The sequence below is a fragment of the Electrona antarctica genome (genome assembly GCF_951216825.1).
Source record: "Electrona antarctica genome assembly, chromosome: 5".
NCBI classification, from domain to species: domain Eukaryota; kingdom Metazoa; phylum Chordata; class Actinopteri; order Myctophiformes; family Myctophidae; genus Electrona; species Electrona antarctica.
The window spans coordinates 31,407,613-31,425,038 of NC_136810.1; the positions used below are offsets into that span (position 1 = coordinate 31,407,613).

At 42.0% G+C, this 17,426-nt stretch overlaps 1 protein-coding gene across 1 annotated transcript in view; it reads right to left on the minus strand.

The window, feature by feature from the left end:
* Nucleotides 1–16,155, minus strand: part of itpr2 (inositol 1,4,5-trisphosphate receptor, type 2) — a 47,859-nt gene extending 31,704 nt beyond the window's left edge. The window contains exons 1-15 of the mRNA XM_079501615.1: nt 15,792–16,155; nt 11,730–11,800; nt 11,410–11,528; nt 11,227–11,313; nt 10,424–10,582; nt 7,381–7,479; nt 7,180–7,263; nt 6,888–7,034; nt 6,220–6,315; nt 3,783–3,827; nt 1,999–2,150; nt 1,760–1,859; nt 1,504–1,664; nt 1,269–1,410; nt 747–905 (exon numbers count right to left, since the gene is read on the minus strand). Coding sequence (XP_079357741.1) covers nt 747–905; nt 1,269–1,410; nt 1,504–1,664; nt 1,760–1,859; nt 1,999–2,150; nt 3,783–3,827; nt 6,220–6,315; nt 6,888–7,034; nt 7,180–7,263; nt 7,381–7,479; nt 10,424–10,582; nt 11,227–11,313; nt 11,410–11,528; nt 11,730–11,800; nt 15,792–15,883 — 1,713 coding nt within the window. The 5' untranslated portion in view covers nt 15,884–16,155. The remainder of the gene's footprint in view (nt 1–746; nt 906–1,268; nt 1,411–1,503; nt 1,665–1,759; nt 1,860–1,998; nt 2,151–3,782; nt 3,828–6,219; nt 6,316–6,887; nt 7,035–7,179; nt 7,264–7,380; nt 7,480–10,423; nt 10,583–11,226; nt 11,314–11,409; nt 11,529–11,729; nt 11,801–15,791) is intronic.
* Between the last annotated feature and the right edge of the window lie 1,271 nt (nt 16,156–17,426).

Sequence of the window (17,426 nt, forward strand, 5' to 3'; positions counted from 1 at the left end):
TCTGTGCTTATGCTTCTGTGTCTATGCTTCTTTCAATTAGGCTAAATATGGAAAGAATTATGACATGAACAACATTGTTTATTTACAATAAAGACAATGCTTGAAGTGGGCCTGTACTCTCCAGTACAATGTATGGGATTTCTTCCCACCTGACATTTGTGCGCCATTCGTCCACAGAATTACTGGATTTTTGGACTACGTCTTATGATTATAACTACTATTTTAACACCACCATGTGCACATCCATAAACCATCGGATGCTTGGACAGTGCAGGTTGGACGCTCCTGCACACACCTGACAAAGTGTGAACTGCAAATAAAATATACAGCATACCAGGAATGCTCTGACTCTGTATACTACTATACTTTGACAGCTTTCAGCGTTGGGAGGATGCATGCACACACACAGTCAAAAAGGAATAAATGGGTAAAATGATTAACACCAATGTAAATCTGAGGCTCAGAATATACGCTCACGAGCATGCCTAGCATAACAATGTTTTCGCCTGGCTAAAATAGTCACTGCTAGAAAGTCTATGCGTAATTTAAAGGGCAAATTTGCCTTTACATTTATTGACCTTCACCACCTACGTTTTCCCTAGCCAGTCCAAATTATAAACCATCATAAACCCATTTTTCAGGTCTAGACTGATCATCAGCAAAGCAAATTACAATTAGCATTGTTCATACACCTGTTAACCAGGTCAGGTGTGTAGATGTAGCGCAATGGTTAGACTTGTACATGCCTGGTTCTTCCGGTAGTCCTGTTGGGAATGGCGTAGCACCCTGTAGCAGAGCCTCAGCATGTGCTTGAAGGGAGCATAGCGCTGGTCCCCCAGATCCCCTAGCTTGAGCATAGAACCCTCCCCCTTGTCTGTGAATGGGGCCTCCAGGATGCCAAATATCTGTAACCAAACAGCGGGCCCACAGAAGGAAATAAGAAACCTGTACACACGAAACAAACTGGAACTTTTCAATGATGCACGTGTAAGTTCATGGTTGACACCTGTACTGCAACAGTAGAGGTTACATGTCAGGGATCATAGGGCATGCGATAGGTTGGACAGGGAAGAATGCATGAGTTAACCGCACATACAACAGTAAACTGTATGCGCAAAAGCTTTGGTGTGTGTGTGTGTGTGTGTGTGTGTGTGTGTGTATGTGTATGTGTGTGTGTGTGTGTGTGTGTGTGTGCTCTGTGGACCGGCAGCAATTTGGTGGTAGTGACGCGTGCATACAGTATACTTCAATACCAACAGTGTACTGACCTGGGCAAGGATGTCCTGCTCTCTCATGAGTTTCTGCCTCTCTCTGTTGGGTTTTGAGATGACCACCGAAAATACATCCTGGCCGTTGTTTGTTACTGCACACACAAAGAAAACCAGGTCTTCCAGGAGCTTGGTCACAAACCTGACAAAATATGAAGAGCCAAAGAAATCAGACTTCTGTTTTGTGCCATGCTTGTATTCACAAAAATATTGACGTCTACCCACTGTACCGCACCTCCTCTCATTCTGAGTAATGGTTCCATATTGTAGCTTTCGCACAGTAGACTCTAGGACCTTGTTGGCGTCGTTAGCAAAGTCCAAGTCCCTGACCTCAGACAGGGGCACGGATACGATAGCAAATGCCTCTTTGTCCTCTTTAGTGGGGCAGGTGCCAATCTGTTATGAATACCAAAAATAAAATACATTTAGTCACATTCATATCAATCTTATGTTCAATGTACCATATGTACCATATATGTGTGTCCATTCACCTTGAGCATGACAGGTCGCTCCTCTTCTATGTCTATGGGAATGTTGGTGCTGGTCACCCAAGTGCCTGTAGACAAGTGCCTTAGCCTCACGTAGGAGTTCCTGAGAAAGCATGCCACATATTACTGACCACACATTGCTTAGAGCAGATTTAGGTTTACAGTGCAACATGTTACTGCAGTCATATCAACTCTCATCTCTAAACCCAATTCCTTGACAAATTCCAGAAGTTGTGACTGACCTGGGGACCAAGCAGTCAGCTCTCTGCAGAGTGGTGGCATCCAACTCAAACAGAGAGGCAAGATCGTTACCATAGGGGAGAGACACCAGGGTGAAAGCGATCTTCTCTGCTGCTTGACGTTTCCTCTTGGAGAAGCCAGTGTCTGTCTCATTCTGCATACAGACATTTGAAACACAGGATATTTTATATATATATATATATATATATATATATATACTGTATATGGGGCTACACTTCTAAATTAGCAGATACATCAAAAAAGTATTCCGGAAGTTCCGGCTTGCGTTTTCCATGCTTTGCATCGGTTTTGGCAGCAGATGTCACTGTGTTTCTACCCACCAAATAAATTCTAATATGAGACACACTGTTCAAAAACAAAAGACGTTGGCCAGAATCTTCCTCCACTCACATGGCATGAATACATTTTAGAGATGGAAATCTACAGAGACAATTTGAATGTCCCGAGCAGTTCTTTTTTTTTATTATTTTTTTAACATGTTTATTGATTTTTCTTTACAACATAGTAATTTCAAAACAATTATTCACATATATTTTCCCCCCCACATCCCCATGGCAGCACAAATACAAACAAAATCTTCGAAGAAATGTCCATAAATATCGTTCTTTTAGACTCATGACTTAACCTGCTGTATGTAGATACAGAGATATGATACAGAGACATGAGGCTCTAGAGTATCTGTCTGTCAGTCTGTCTCTCTCTTCCCACTCTCCTCTCTTCTACTTGTCTTGTGACTCACCCCACCAGCTTAGCACAGCAGAGCAGACAGCATGTCTGTCTACCTCCCCTCCCTCCCTTTATGCTAGCACACACACACACACACACACACACACACACGCACACACACACACACACACACACACACACACACGCACACACGCACACACGCTATGTAAGGGGCCCTCTGTGTGTCTGTGTTATGGCATTGCGTGTGCACACGTGAGGAGTTTGCGTGTGTCTGATGCAGAGGCAGAATACAAATGTGGTGGAAGGTAGCTTTGAGCTGTGAGAAATGTCTGAATTTAGACTCGGGAGTTGAAAGACTTTAGTTGTAGAACTGTGTGTGCTTGTGCTTGCGTAGAACTGTCTGTCTGTGTGTGCTTGCGTGTGTATGTGTGTGTGTGTGTGTGTGTTCTTTTGGTAGGATTGCGTAACCATAGCAGAGTGAGAGAGAAAGGGGCCCAGAGCTGAACTCAAACAAGAGTACAACTGCACAGAAACGCTTTCCACTCCAACACCTTCTCCCCTCAATCTAGAAAGAACAAGGCCTTTAAGTTCCTCTATAGTGATTATATAAGAAAATAGGATTTATTTCCAAGAGCACCAGATGTTAGTAGACTGAATTATAGATGGCGGCGGTGGCTCAGGGGTAGAGTGGCTGGATGGCAACCGCAAGGTTGCCAGTTCGAACCTGGGCTCTCCCAGAGTTAGTGTCGAAGTTTCCTTGAGCAAGACACTGAACCCCTAATTGCTCCTGATGTGCTGGTTGGTGGCTTGCATGGTTTCCGCCGCCATTAGTGTATGAATGTGTGTGTGAATGGGTGAATGTAATGCACAATCTATGAAAAGCTTGGATAAAATGCACCATTTACCATTTAGACACCACAACATGTACTGTATATGTTTACAGTCGCAGCTGCTGTGTATTGATCACGTGAAAGCTAAGATAAGACAAACCTCTAGGGGGTGTCATAGCAGCAAGCAACAGCAGTAAGAGTGAAACACAGAGGTACAGGTAAGAGTACAAGTTATTACGCTGACTCACCTCTCCTTTAGATTCCACACGGTCATCGAAGAAGTCAGGGTTAGCCTACAGGAGAATGAAGTAATCAGGGATTTGAAATCATGGTTAGCCTACAGGTGAATGAAGTAATCAGGGATTTGAAATCATGGTTAGCCTACAGGTGAATGAAGTAATCAGGGATTTGAAATCATAGTTAGCCTACAAAAGAATGAAGTGGTCAATGTTTGGTGGTCAATTTGAAAGTTAGCCTACAGGAAAATGTGGTCAGTGAGACCGTTTGCTCCGATTGCTACCAATTACTTTTTCTTAGTCCGCCGGGTTTGGGAATCGAACCTGGGACTCGCTGTCAAGCTAAATCAGAGCCTGTATATGGTACGTGCCTTAACCACTTGTCCATCGGTGTCATGATTGCTAGAAAAGATAAGTGGTCTCTACTAGTGCAGATATATTTGGTCATGTCAGCTGGCAACTGGATACTGGACTTTCTGCCGAGTGGTGTAGCTCTGCATCGTCAGGACGTCCTACCACAACACCATCGAGGTCATCCTGACGAGCTTCATCACCACCTGTTATGGGAGCTGCAGCTGCTCCACCCTCGACTGCAAAGCACTATAGAGGCTAGAGGGTGGGTCTTTCCTACACTGCCCCGTGTAGCTGCCCCCTTCCCCAAGTTCACCCGCCGCCCCGTTCTGATCTACCCGGGGCAGTATGGGACAGACTCGTTCGCGGTGCAAACGGCCTAGCGCATGGTCCAAAGTGATCTTCCCTCCCTCCAGGAAATATATGAAAAGCAGTTTTTGTAGCTAAATCTGAGCGGATCATTAAGAACCCTCACCAACCCAGCCATAATTTGTCCATGCCACTATTGCAAGCATGGCCAGGAAAGCGATGCCTATGTATCAAAAGCCTTTCCATCAGACTACCAACAAGTGCCGGGCCCTGTCGCTATGTTGTCTTGATGACACTGTGGCCCCTTTTCCACAGGTGTTGAACCAGTTCTGTTCTTTTTCCCACCTAATATTGAACCCGTTCAGTGTTTCCACTGAACAAATTGGTTCAGAACTCTAAATGTTGGTTCGGAACTGAAACAAAAAAATGGCCGCCGGTTCAGAGAAAGCACAAAGGTTCCAAGCAACTAGAACTGAACCAAGTTCTTTTGGTGGAAAATGGGCCTGTGTGTAAGTGGCTATAATTGCACTCCCCCGCTGCCGCTTCACTGGCAGTGTCAATTACAGTATGTATGTATACTTGCATGTCATCACCTTCTTTAACTAATGGCCTAAGTCATTTTTTTACCTCCTCGTGACACTGGCCACCTCTGGTAAAATCGCCAAAGTCCTAATTGAAAAGGATCATGCTGGTTTTAGCAAAATGGCCTTTCTCAAGAATGTGACTTAGGCCAAGCCAGGAGTAAGTTAGGTAATTTGGCCTAAGTCAGGCCGTTTAATCAAATGTAATTATATTTAATGCTCTTACATAACTGACAAGTGTTATTATTATTATATTAATAGTCATAAATTGTTATAAACATTTTTGGTGAAAAACTATTTTTTCAAACCTCTATAAATCAGAATCCAGGAGAGCTGTCCTTGGTGGATTTTCTGTCATCCACATTTCGGATTTAATTTGTGCCTTTGTACCGCGACGCTGCCGCCATGTAAACAGTTAAACAATGGATTCCAATGCTGCTAGAGTGTGTGTAGCGAGTGTGTGTGTGTGACGTGTGTGTGTGTGTGTGTGTGTGTGGGGGGGGGGGGGGTGGGGGGGGAAATTCTGTCTTTTAAAGTGAACATGCATGCTGGCACTGGGAACTGGGGTTTATGCTAACAGCTAGCGGTAGAGATAGAGTAAGAAAGAAATATAGTTTTGTTTTGGATATTTTTTCTTCTGAAATACTTAAAAATGACATAGGCCATTAGTTTAAGAAGGTGATGATGACGATACTGATATATCTTAACTGCATAAGAGATAGTGATATTCTATATCTGCTGATATTTTGTATATGCTGCAAATCTACGTGCATAAGAGAAGCATTTCTGCCTTTTATTTTATTACTATTTCAACCATACACCTTATGTATACATTTCAAATTGCTCCTACTATATATATATATATATATATATATATATATATATATATATATATATTTGACATTGTGCCGTCTGCCCGTCTTGTTATCAGATGTTGGTTTACTTTGTAAACCTTGTAAAACTAAATTGCCCACTCTTTTATGCCTGTAAGCTTGTGATGTGACAATAAAGTTCAATCTGAATCAGTGTGCCACATTCAACCACCAGTTATAAACCTCCACAGAGTGCTAGACTGTAGGTAGCATGCCACACAAGATAGAGCACAGTTAATCCACAATATTCCAATGATCCTCTTGCACAAAATGTATTGCGTCTTGGAGTTACAGCCCAGAGAAACAATATAATATATGCATTATAATAAATAATACCTCAGCAGCCAGGTAGTTCCCCGTAGCAAGGTGTTTAAAGCGAAACAGACAGTTCCATTGGCCAGCACCGCCTCTACAGGGATCATGCTGTACAACCTGTGGTAGAAAACAAAACAACATTAGAATGAGACTTGGGAGACTTTAGCTCTTTGTCCACATGTCTTTCAAACCTTATGGTTTCGAGGGGTGCTAGTCCCTCCGACGTCTGGCTTTGTGTGTTCCGCCTGTGACGCCATGGGTGTGACAAAGTCCATGGACTTTTTATGACAGATGTTGTAGAGACAAGGATTAATGCATGTTTTTGTGAGGGTATCTACCTACCCTAGGGGACATGGGGAGAACATGCAAACTCCACACAGAAAGGCCCTTTTGACAACCCCACACAGAAAGGCCCTTTTGACAACCCCACCTAGGGTATGGGCACTGATAACACAGAGGAGAGAACACGCCCCCAGCACCCACAGCAGGAATCGAATCTGGGACTTTCTAGCTGTGAGGCACCAGTGCCACCGTGACCACTTAAAATCGTCCCGATCGATCGCAGCTCCTTTCGCAGTCATGCGTTACAATATACAGGTATGGGCAAGTGTTTCAAGCATTTGGAGTTGGCGATCTCCATATATGGGCATAAAAGAGAAACAAACGCATGCATGCAGAGACTCCTGTACCTCGATCTCCCAGAGTGCTTTGGAGCTGGTGGCAGAAGTAGCAGACTGCCGCAGGGTGGTCCTGAGAAATACGTGCTGCTGGTTCTTGTTCTCATCACAGGTCAGGAACTTCTCCTGCTCTGCATGGAACAACCTCACCACATCTCCCTGGGAGAGGACGTGTCGTGCATTAGTGAATACTGCTGCCTGGTAAGCTGTTTGGCTTAAAATATGCCACAGCATGCACAATCTTCTGCTCAATAAAATCACATTCTCACTCAAAACCACATAAACACTCAGTATGTCCACATACCCCCTTGAGTACATCTTCTTTGTAGTCACTATACTTCATGAATAAGGTGATCTTCCAGCTGGTGTTGCAGTTGACAGCATTGACCTAGAGCACCAACCACAGATGGAAGATACAATATGGTTATGACAACAAGGACTTAACATTAACAATCAATTCAATATACTGTAAGATGAAAGGCACTAATGAGCTAGGGAGCCCCACCTCCTTGCAGCCTGGGTTGTCGAGAAGCTCAATATTACTGGCGTGAAGAGGCTGCCCTGCACTCCCTGGCATCAGGATCACCTTGTCTCCAGTCACCACCTAGAAGGCAGAGACATGTAAACAGTATACTCTCGGTGGAGATGCAGGGTCAGACATGGCGTGAGACAGTGAGAGTAGCTGAAAGGGCAAGACTCTTCAAAAACAAAGTGAGAAAGCCAGAGTATAACCATGCATGGAAATGAAGGAATTCAGCATACAGCACATACAGTAGCTTCATTTGCGGGGCAAGAAAAACCCAAAATGGGTGGGTCTGTGTCTGTGATAAGTGCAAACAGTGCAGCAGTAGGTTGGGATTGATTGTATGCTCATGTACAGTTGGGTGCCACCGATATTGTCCCTTATCATTTGACCCATTTAGGCCTGACCTCAAAATTTTAAAAAATCCTTCTAAATCCTCCAGTTTTCTGAAATAAATATTTTCACGATTTTTTGAAAAATAGCAGACCTACAAGCTCGTAGCGCGCCACTCGGTGGCGCGCTATGAGCTTGTAGATCTGCTATTTTTCAATAGCTAAATTATAACATAATGTTTAAAACACCAAAAGGGGTTCCCGCCCAAAATGGGTTACTGTCCTTTTGCGCAGATCACGCAAACCTCAGCAAAAAGAAAAGGACAATATCGATGGCCTCCAACTGTAAGTGCTTGAGGTGTTTACAGCAAAAAGGTTCATTCAAAGAATGTGTATCAGCAAGAATGCAACAGAGTAGTGATGAACAAGTGATGAGTGAATCTTAGTCACTTTAACCCATTTGGACCTGATTCTATGTCAGTGATGCTCAACCTTTTTCATGTCAAGGACCCCCAGAATTATCTGTATTTGGCTGCGGACCCTCATTTGACAATATGTTGTTTCAGGGACACCACAGAAGCAAAACATTGAGTTAAAAACGTTCATTGTGAAAGAATATATATTCAAAGATTTGCGCCACATTTGAAAGATTTTTCAAAAATAGAAGATCTACAACCTCGTAGCGCGGCACTCGGTGACGTGCTATGAGCTTGTATATCTGCTATTTTTCAATTACTAAAGTATAACATAATCCTTAAAACACGAAAAGGGGTTCCTGTCCTGAATGGGTTAATTGCCTTTTGCAAAATTCCTTCTCTCCAGTGCAGCCTGTGTAAATTAAATACTGTATTTTTCCGAATAGTAGCCCGGGCGTTTAATATGTGCAACCGATTTGGACCCCCGGCGTTTAAAAGGAACCAGACAGCTATTTGCACTGCAGTAGGCAGATGTGCCAACATTTATTTCTTTATTTTTGGCCCGGTGCAAAAATAAATAAAAGCCTACTGCAAATAGACACAGTAGGCTATCACCCACAGTTTACTGGTGATAGAAAATGTAATGACAAGCACAATCTCTTCATTCAAGAGCCACCGCTCAGTGCACATGAACTCTAGGTAGTGGGTGGGTATTTGCGGCAGGGCTAGTACTCAGAAATATACAGTACACAATACATCTCCAACATAACATTACACATCAACCACACACAAACACACTGCAATGTCTTTACAGTGACAGTGCCACAGTCTTATTACCTCTGAATAATGATCATTGGGTAGGTTTCTCAATAGTAAAGCCCACGCAACTTGAGTCGCCACCAACAGCGATAGCCGTGGTGGGCGGGGTCTGGCTTCCGGAACTCGGAAGTATGAAATGCAATTTGTCTCTCAGAAGGCCCGAACCAAGCTGATTAAAATGATGTTATTCTGCATGTGGACACACCCCACAGTTCATTGAGAATTCCAGGTTGGGAGTTTGGGACCATAGCACTTCACACATATTTCATATCTGTCGATACTTGATCTTATGATCATGTATTTTGTAACTATAATTTGTGGGAGCTTGTAGGTTACAGAACAGCATTTCACCCACTATTTTACACCTATAAACTTGTGATGCGACAATGAACTTCAAGTTTAAACTGGAGGTGAGCACCTTTGGAACATATATGTATGTCCCTGCTGCCGAAACACCACTGTTTTGAATTTGATTTGCGCTCCCGACTTGTTTGTCAATTTTAATACACCAGGTGGTCTAGAGTAGAGGTTCCAAAACCTTTTAGCTCAAGACCCAAAAAAGAAATAAGACGTTTGCCCGGGATCCAAACTAGTGAAAATAGTGCAGCGTTATGAGCTTGTAGATTGGCTATTTCCACTACTTCTTAAACATTTGTTTTCTAATTTATGGAATTTCTTCATGAAATTACTGAAAAATCTTCAAATTTTGTTTTTATGATTTTCTTTTTTGGAAATGTTTTGAAAAAATAAAATGAAGGAAACAAAAATTGAAGGGACCCATAAAAATGTGTCTGCAACCCACTGTTTGGGAAACAGTGGTCTAGAGGGGTAATCTCAGCTACATAGAGTAGTACCAAAATCGTGGCACTGCCTGTTTAAAGGTTCAGTTACAGCACTGCTCTAATCTAACAAAACCCTTTAACTAAGTGGAATTACTATCATAAAGATTTATATCCAAACGTGCTGACTTACATTATTACCAAGTCTTAACTGGCTTAATAATTTTAAAGTTCATTTTAACAGACTACTTACTTTACTTAAGAGACTACAGTACATGCACTGAAAAATGCTGGTGCAACCATGCTTTTCAAACTATTTTCAGTGTCTAATATATAATAAATAAAAAATAAACACACAAACATGCACAATCAAGAGTAATACCTTCAACCAAAGGATGCTAAAGTAAGAGGGGGAAGGACAAAACCATAATTGTTACTTGAACAGGAAAAACAAATGTAAATTCTATCGAACCAAAATGTGGCATACAAACCAAATGCTAAACAAAATACAGGTACACAAAGAAAAATGTTGCAAAGTGACTTGAGCTACTTTGTACTTAAATAATTGTTTTCTTTCCACTCCATTTATACGTTTCTTGACAAAGTTATATGCCATTACTCGCTCTGGGTAAAAGTGTCTGCTAAATGCATGAATTTAAATTGCAATTGGGACACTTACATTATCTCCTTCACTACGGAGCTTCCAGAAGGGCTGAATGTAGAACCAGGATCCCTCATTCCCATCCTGGTCCAGAAACACCCGCATTGCATTCTTCTCCAGCAAGGCAGGAAGACGCTTGTTCACAGTCAGGTACTTGTTGCTCTTTATGTGCAGGAGCTGAAACAGAGCAAGAATGACTTGTTCAGCTGGAAAATAGTCTAGGTATTTTTGAGATTTATTTAAAATGTATCTAGATTGATAAATAGACTAAGAAAGATTATCTAATTCCATATGTACTAAAGGTGTGTGATTCACTTTAGGAGCTGAAAGTACATTCCTTTAAGATTAAGATATTCTACTACAACATATCCCAGCCTGGATACCATCTCTTTAGTTTACGCTGTCTGGCACTTACTATCTATCTTTGTGACTTTCTGTTGCTACAGTTGCTTACTTGTTATCCTGGTTACTTTATAGTAAATCCTTGTTCTCCGCTTACACTCAAAGTCTTTGACCAAAATTACCACTAGTGCTGTTGTTTTTGTTTGACAATGGCCATGGCAAAACAACCTTGCACTCTATAAATTGCTCTGGGTAAGAGTCAGCTAAATTGTTGTAAATGTGTTACATACTGCATACAACCAGTGGTTACATAGCAATGTAACCACACAAAATACAAGTACTGTGTGTATTATTCATTCAGTCTGTAAAGTCGTACGCCAAACTCGGGCACTGAAGGACAGCACTGGAACCTTGGTGAACATATGAAAACATGAGCAATGCCCTGGAGGCAAGAAAAGCTAGAGAGCTACAATTTGTACCTGGATGATTTTACTGTATTTGACAACCTCTCCCAGGAGTTTCTTGTTCTCTGACTCATTCTGCTTCTGCTCCAGTTCTGCTGCGTGCTGGGTGATACATTAAAAACATTTTGAGTCACTGGTATGAATTTAACAATGCATCACAAGTAGCAGTCATGCAATATAACCAGCTACAAGACAGACCTGTAACTTCTTGAACAGCTCTCCCTGTGTGTCGTTATTTCCTTGTTTGCCCTGTTTTGCTTTCCAGAACTGCTTCTGGGCCGAGTACCTATGCATGGGACACACCTTGAAGAGGCAGTCTGGAAAGATAAGAGACTCATTAGGTTTGTTTATTCGCAGTGATGTGGAAAAGCTTGTTAACACATTAAAAACATTCTAAACCAGTGGTTAAATCAATACTGGTCAACCCCTGGGATTTCCCAAAATACCAGGGTTGCCTAATTTACATTTGTGGCACCGATAATCAAATATAACGCATGTGACAAAGTATATAACCTCACCTCTGAACTTTTTGGGTGGGTTGGCCAGGTCCCCAGAATCGGGCTGTACCACACACCGGTCATCAACAAGCCTATAGAGAGACGAGAACCAAAAATGTTACTGCATGCTTCGTTTAGATTGTAGAGAGACAGGAAACCTAGGGTAGATAGAGGGGAGAGACATGCAAGACGAGATGGGAGTTGTATACAAAGTTAACTCAAAGTTAACTCACGGTTCACAAGGAGAATAGGGTCAGTGCGCTACAGTAGTTTTCTACTGATCACTACATTTGCTGATAATCTGACAAGTAATGATGCTTTGATCTCAAAAGAGGGTTACCTTCCCACTCTATTTTCATGAACAAAACTCAAAAATCATTTATACTTTCATAACCAGATTTGCACATGCTACAGATGAGAGGGAGTCCCTGTCAGCCGAGTCTGCCCAGTGGAGACACAGCCACTCACACCCTGATTAACAGTTTATTCACAGTAAAGACTTAAAATGAAACAAAGCATTTATGCAAATCCCTCATCTTTATCTTTGGTGGACACCAATTTGGGATTATGTAGTTGGTTGATTGATTAAGTGGTTGCAAGGTGCAACGCATTGCATAATTGCGAATTGTTGGTGTGGACATCAGGCACCCTGGCCTATTGGGCAAACAGCAGCCTAAAGTCTCTAGTCTACAGGGAAACATGTGGCTTCTGTGTGAGTTTGATAAGACATCTGCGGCAGCATGCCACCCAGTATTGTCTTGATTATTATTTCTTCCATTTTTACATTTAAGAGTTAAATTATCACTCTAGGATGTACCTGTAGCAATACTAGAAGGATAAGGATAAGTGACAAGTTAACATGCCACTTCATCACAATTAAACATACGTAGTGTGTAAATTGCAATGCATACTGTACCTATACAGGAACCCACAAAAGATGTAAAAGCATAGTCTGAAATTGTGTCTTGGTAGCCGATGTAAAGAAATACAAAACCACTTTTTAGTGCTGAGCTTACATTTTGATCACGTCAACGGTAGGTTTTGAAAGTTAACCCTCTTTGACAATTCGGTTTCGGCTCTAAAATCAACCGAACTGAATACCGAAAATGCATTGTTTGCCACTATTCGGCCGAATAGTTTCGGTGGCCGAATATTCGGTGCATCCCTACTAAGTCCCACTGTCCCTTCAGTGTGGGCTTTATGAAGCAAACATTACCCGCAGTAGAAGTCAAGTGACTTACTGACCCGTACATTACTAGAAACTAGTTTTTAGTAGTATGAGTTGAAAGTATAGCCTACCCACTTCACCAAACATCACTGACATTACGTACCTGTTTGGGTGAGTGAAATTCACCCCTTCGTTCATTAATTTATATGGTGCTGTAGCTGTTTTCCTCTCCCTTTATTCTTGCGGCCATCTATTAAGACCATTGCCTGACTCTTTTCACAATGTGCTAGCTAGGTAGTCAAATGCAACTAGAAAAGCGCATCCGCAAGGATTATAGCCAGATCTGTGGAAGGTGTGGTTTGCAGCTGTTAGGAGGATGCAAGGAAGATGGGGGGAAATAGCATTTCTATGACATACAGTGCAACTTTTTATTTTTTTCCCCTTTTTGACTGTACTGTCTGCAGCTGAATTTATTGGGATACTACAATGTCCTATTTAACATTATGTGCTGCTAGGTGCTTTTGAGATGCAGAATAGTCAAATGTACTGTAGTACTGTGTATGTGACTTTGAACTAGCAGAAAGACAGACTACCAGAGTTGAGCTACAACAGTCATATCTATTCATTCAGTCCACTAGGGAAGAATACTGTGCAATGCACAATTCCTCCAATTCATACAAAGCTGGCAGTCTTGTTGAAAATGAGCCGAGCCATTTCTTACTTGTGTCACGTCACGTGACTCACAAGTCTGTCTCACGTCACTTGATCAGTCCCAACCCACTGGCTGTGTATACCGGTAACCATTTCCTCACACTCTGTATCAAAGTCCCATCTAAATGAGAAACAATAGAGCCCAATAGGAAGTTAAACCATGTGTTAAATAACTAAACAGGAAGGCTCTCTGGATGAGTACCTTTAGTTCATAAATAAATAACTCTCCTGCTCGATTAAAATGTCAGGGCTTTGACAGTCACCGATAACAAGAGCAGGTTAAAGATTTGGTTAGTTTTTTAGTTAAATCTGCATGGTGGGATATAGACCATAAGCTAAATTAAAGCTCAATTTCTTGGAGAGGGGAAAATACCTCAGAAGAAGTTAAACTAATAAAATGGTTACAGATGACAGTAATTTCATCATGAAACCAGTCGATGACACGTTGGAAGAACTACATAATCTAATAGCTTAATGCACAGTACCTCCTCATAGATATCATATCACACATTCAAAATCAAATATTTAGAGAATATAACAGCAATGTTAATCCACATACTATAAGAGTATGACCAGTGAATGCAAGATAACGTTGCAAACGTATAGCTTATGTCTGTGGTATTTTATCATGTCTGTATAAGTGCATTTTGACATCATTAAAACATTCAGATTTCTACAATTCATGCAGATAATATGGCCCTGCCGCCCCTGAGTAAATTGGAGCATAGTGGTGCCGAGGTTATATTGTGCTTCAAGGGCCTGTGGTCAAGCTAGCTGCCAGCATGGTATTTGCTTTAGATATAGATAGATTATTAGATAGATACCCACTTTATTTCGGTCTTGGAGGTCTGGTTCACCTCAGCTCTTGATAAAGCTCTCTGCAGTCCTGACAAACTACACCAGTTAATGAATCACAGCAGCAGAGCTCTGAATCTGAAGCCCCTCTAGTAGCCTCTACTATATAGTACCCACTTTGCAATTATAAAATGTACTGTATGCACTATGCATGACCCCAATCAACTGGTCATATTTTAATTTGAATGTGCCTATCCCTCAGAGTTGAGATGTTTAACATCTAGTGATTGTAAATATTGCACTGGATAAGATGATGCTGCATCACCTGTGCCAAACTTCACTCAGGTTGAAAATAGGAGGAAATAATTCAGGGTGACTAATCTATTTAGTGTCTGTCTAAAAGCACATTTCAAGGCAGAAAAGGGGGAAAGAGAGACTGAAGGACAGAAGGTGGGTGGGGCTGAGTCTCATTCCACAGGGTGAGACTGTAACTTTGCCTGTTCAGCAGGCCTTGAGGCCAACTGTTGAACCGTTGAGAAATTCCACCTTGTGTGCAGGGCTGCAGGCCACAACCACAACAGTTCTTTAGCCGCAATTAAACAGCCTATGTGCTACTACTGACCATGACAAACTATGCCATCAAAGGATATGCCCATGGCAGAGCGGCTGGTCAGACTCATTACTCACTGAGCATGTATGCATAGCGCGAGAAGTTATTTTTTATTTTGTGCCAATTCATAGTCAACAGTAAACTGCTGACAATAGGTCGACCCTGCAATTCAACTGTGTGTACCAACAAACAGACAAAGGTGGGGTGGCCGTGGGGTACAATACAAACCTAATCTAAATTAAACTGCTACAAAAAAACGAACTACTTTACATACAGCAACGTTTAACGAATACCAAACGAGTCCACGCTATGATTTTGACAATGTATTTGTAGATACAAAGTAAGCTCAGATAGAAACCGCAACTGTTTTAAATTAACTGCTGCCTGCAACATTAGCAGCTCAGCAACTTGTAATAGGCTATAGCTTGATGATTCACAATATTGACACAATTATCATAACCTTGCGTCACCAGGCTTTCCACATTCACCCAGGTCCCAGCGTAAGTAACTGTCACTCAGGCATCTGTAGTGGTCAGGTTTGCATTATTTTTGCGTAAATGTGTGTGGTTTGCATCGCGGCTTTTCAAGAAGTAATGCATACCCCCATGCCAGGCCTCGTCATAATAACACGCATATTATAAGTTTGGAGTTGTAGGTAACCCTCCCGTGTCACTCGCGTCACCTAGTTATGACAGAAACAAGTGCACATGCATCTCATAAGGTAAGGTGTTAATGACAAGGTACACGAAAAGGTTTAATCCAAATAAACTTTAAGACGAGACGATGAATATATACATACCCCAAAGTGCTGATGAAGCCATTAACCGTGCCTTCCGCGTAAAGAGACACAATGTCTCCAATGTGAAGGAAACTGGATCTGTGTTCTGACATTTCTCCGAAAGTTCAGTAATCGTTTCCCATGTGAAAGGCTGGTAGTTCTTTGATTAAGTAACCCACCACGTTACAGATCCACCTTGGCAACAATTTTAAGATTCACTCTCATTCTCCTTCCTTCCTTCCTTCTGTGAAAACAGCGCAGGCAAGGACATCTTTCATATCGCAGTTCGGTTAAGAAAATAAACCGAAGCCAGCAAACCGACAGCGTTTCCCAACAAGAACTGTTGTTTTAGGCACTGTTTTTTTGTGCCTTACACTTTATTCAACTTCTTCCTGTATGTCATATTGCTTGTGGGAGGGGACTAGTGCTGTCAGGGCTGCCTGTGAGGCGGTGTGAGCCAATTCCGCTCCGTTCATATGGTAATGTGTATTCACTGTATTGTATCGCATACTTGCTTGCATATTATGCATAGCCTAATCTACTGCATAGACTAAGTGCTAACATTATTGTTGTATTTGTAATGTGTGTGTGATGTAATTTAAACGTATAAACATTCCTGGAGAATGCCACTTCTCAAGTCCTGGCCTGGAGGGTTTTTAGGCATTCTCTTTCACATTTGTAAACTTGTACTGATGTGTGTCCTCTTTAAATTATCTTGTAGGCTAGGCTAAGTGAAAATAAACAAAGACAGACAGACAGACAGACAGACAGACAGACATGATTTGTTCAGGAACCACACACCACAGAGTAAAAGTGGAACTCCAGTCAGCAGCACCATCTTGCCACACCAATGCCTTTGTTCGTCTTCTCCTACCAAACCTCACCCTTTGCACACATCTCACCATGCACAACACCTACAGCATGCCTGGCCAGACATAACACACTATGTTTCACCCATGCAACTGTCATAACTACTGTACAGTTTGCCTTTGCATGAAATACCATGTTATTGCGCAACATTTCACTGTGATGCAAATTACATCACATTTTAGGCCACACCCTGTTCCACTGCACGCACACACACACACACACACACACACACACACACACACACACACACACAGGGCGCAGCAGTACAGTAGTACAGTACGGTATGGTACAGCACTGTATGGTACAGTACGGCACAGTATGGTACAGTACAGTACACTACAGTATTGTACAGTATGGTACAGTACAGTCTGCTACAGTACAGTACAGCACAGTATGGCACAGTATGGAACAGTACAGTATTCAAAGTCAAAGTCTGTCTGCTACAGTACAGCACAGTATGGTACAGTACAGTACAGAATGGTGCAGTACAGTACGGTACGGTGCACTGCAGTGCAGTGCAGTGCAGTGCAGTATGGTACATTACAGTACAGTATGGTACATTATTACACACTCAGGCCTCTGTAGTGGTCTGTAGTGATTATTTTTGCGTAAATGTGTGTGGTTTGCATCGCAGCTTTTCAAGAAGTAATGCATACCCCCATGCCAGGCCTCGTCATAATAACACGCATATTATAAGTTTGGAGTTGTATGTAACCCTCCCCCTACCCTCACGTCACCTAGTTATGACAGAAACAAGTGAACATGCATCTCATAAGGTAAGGTGTT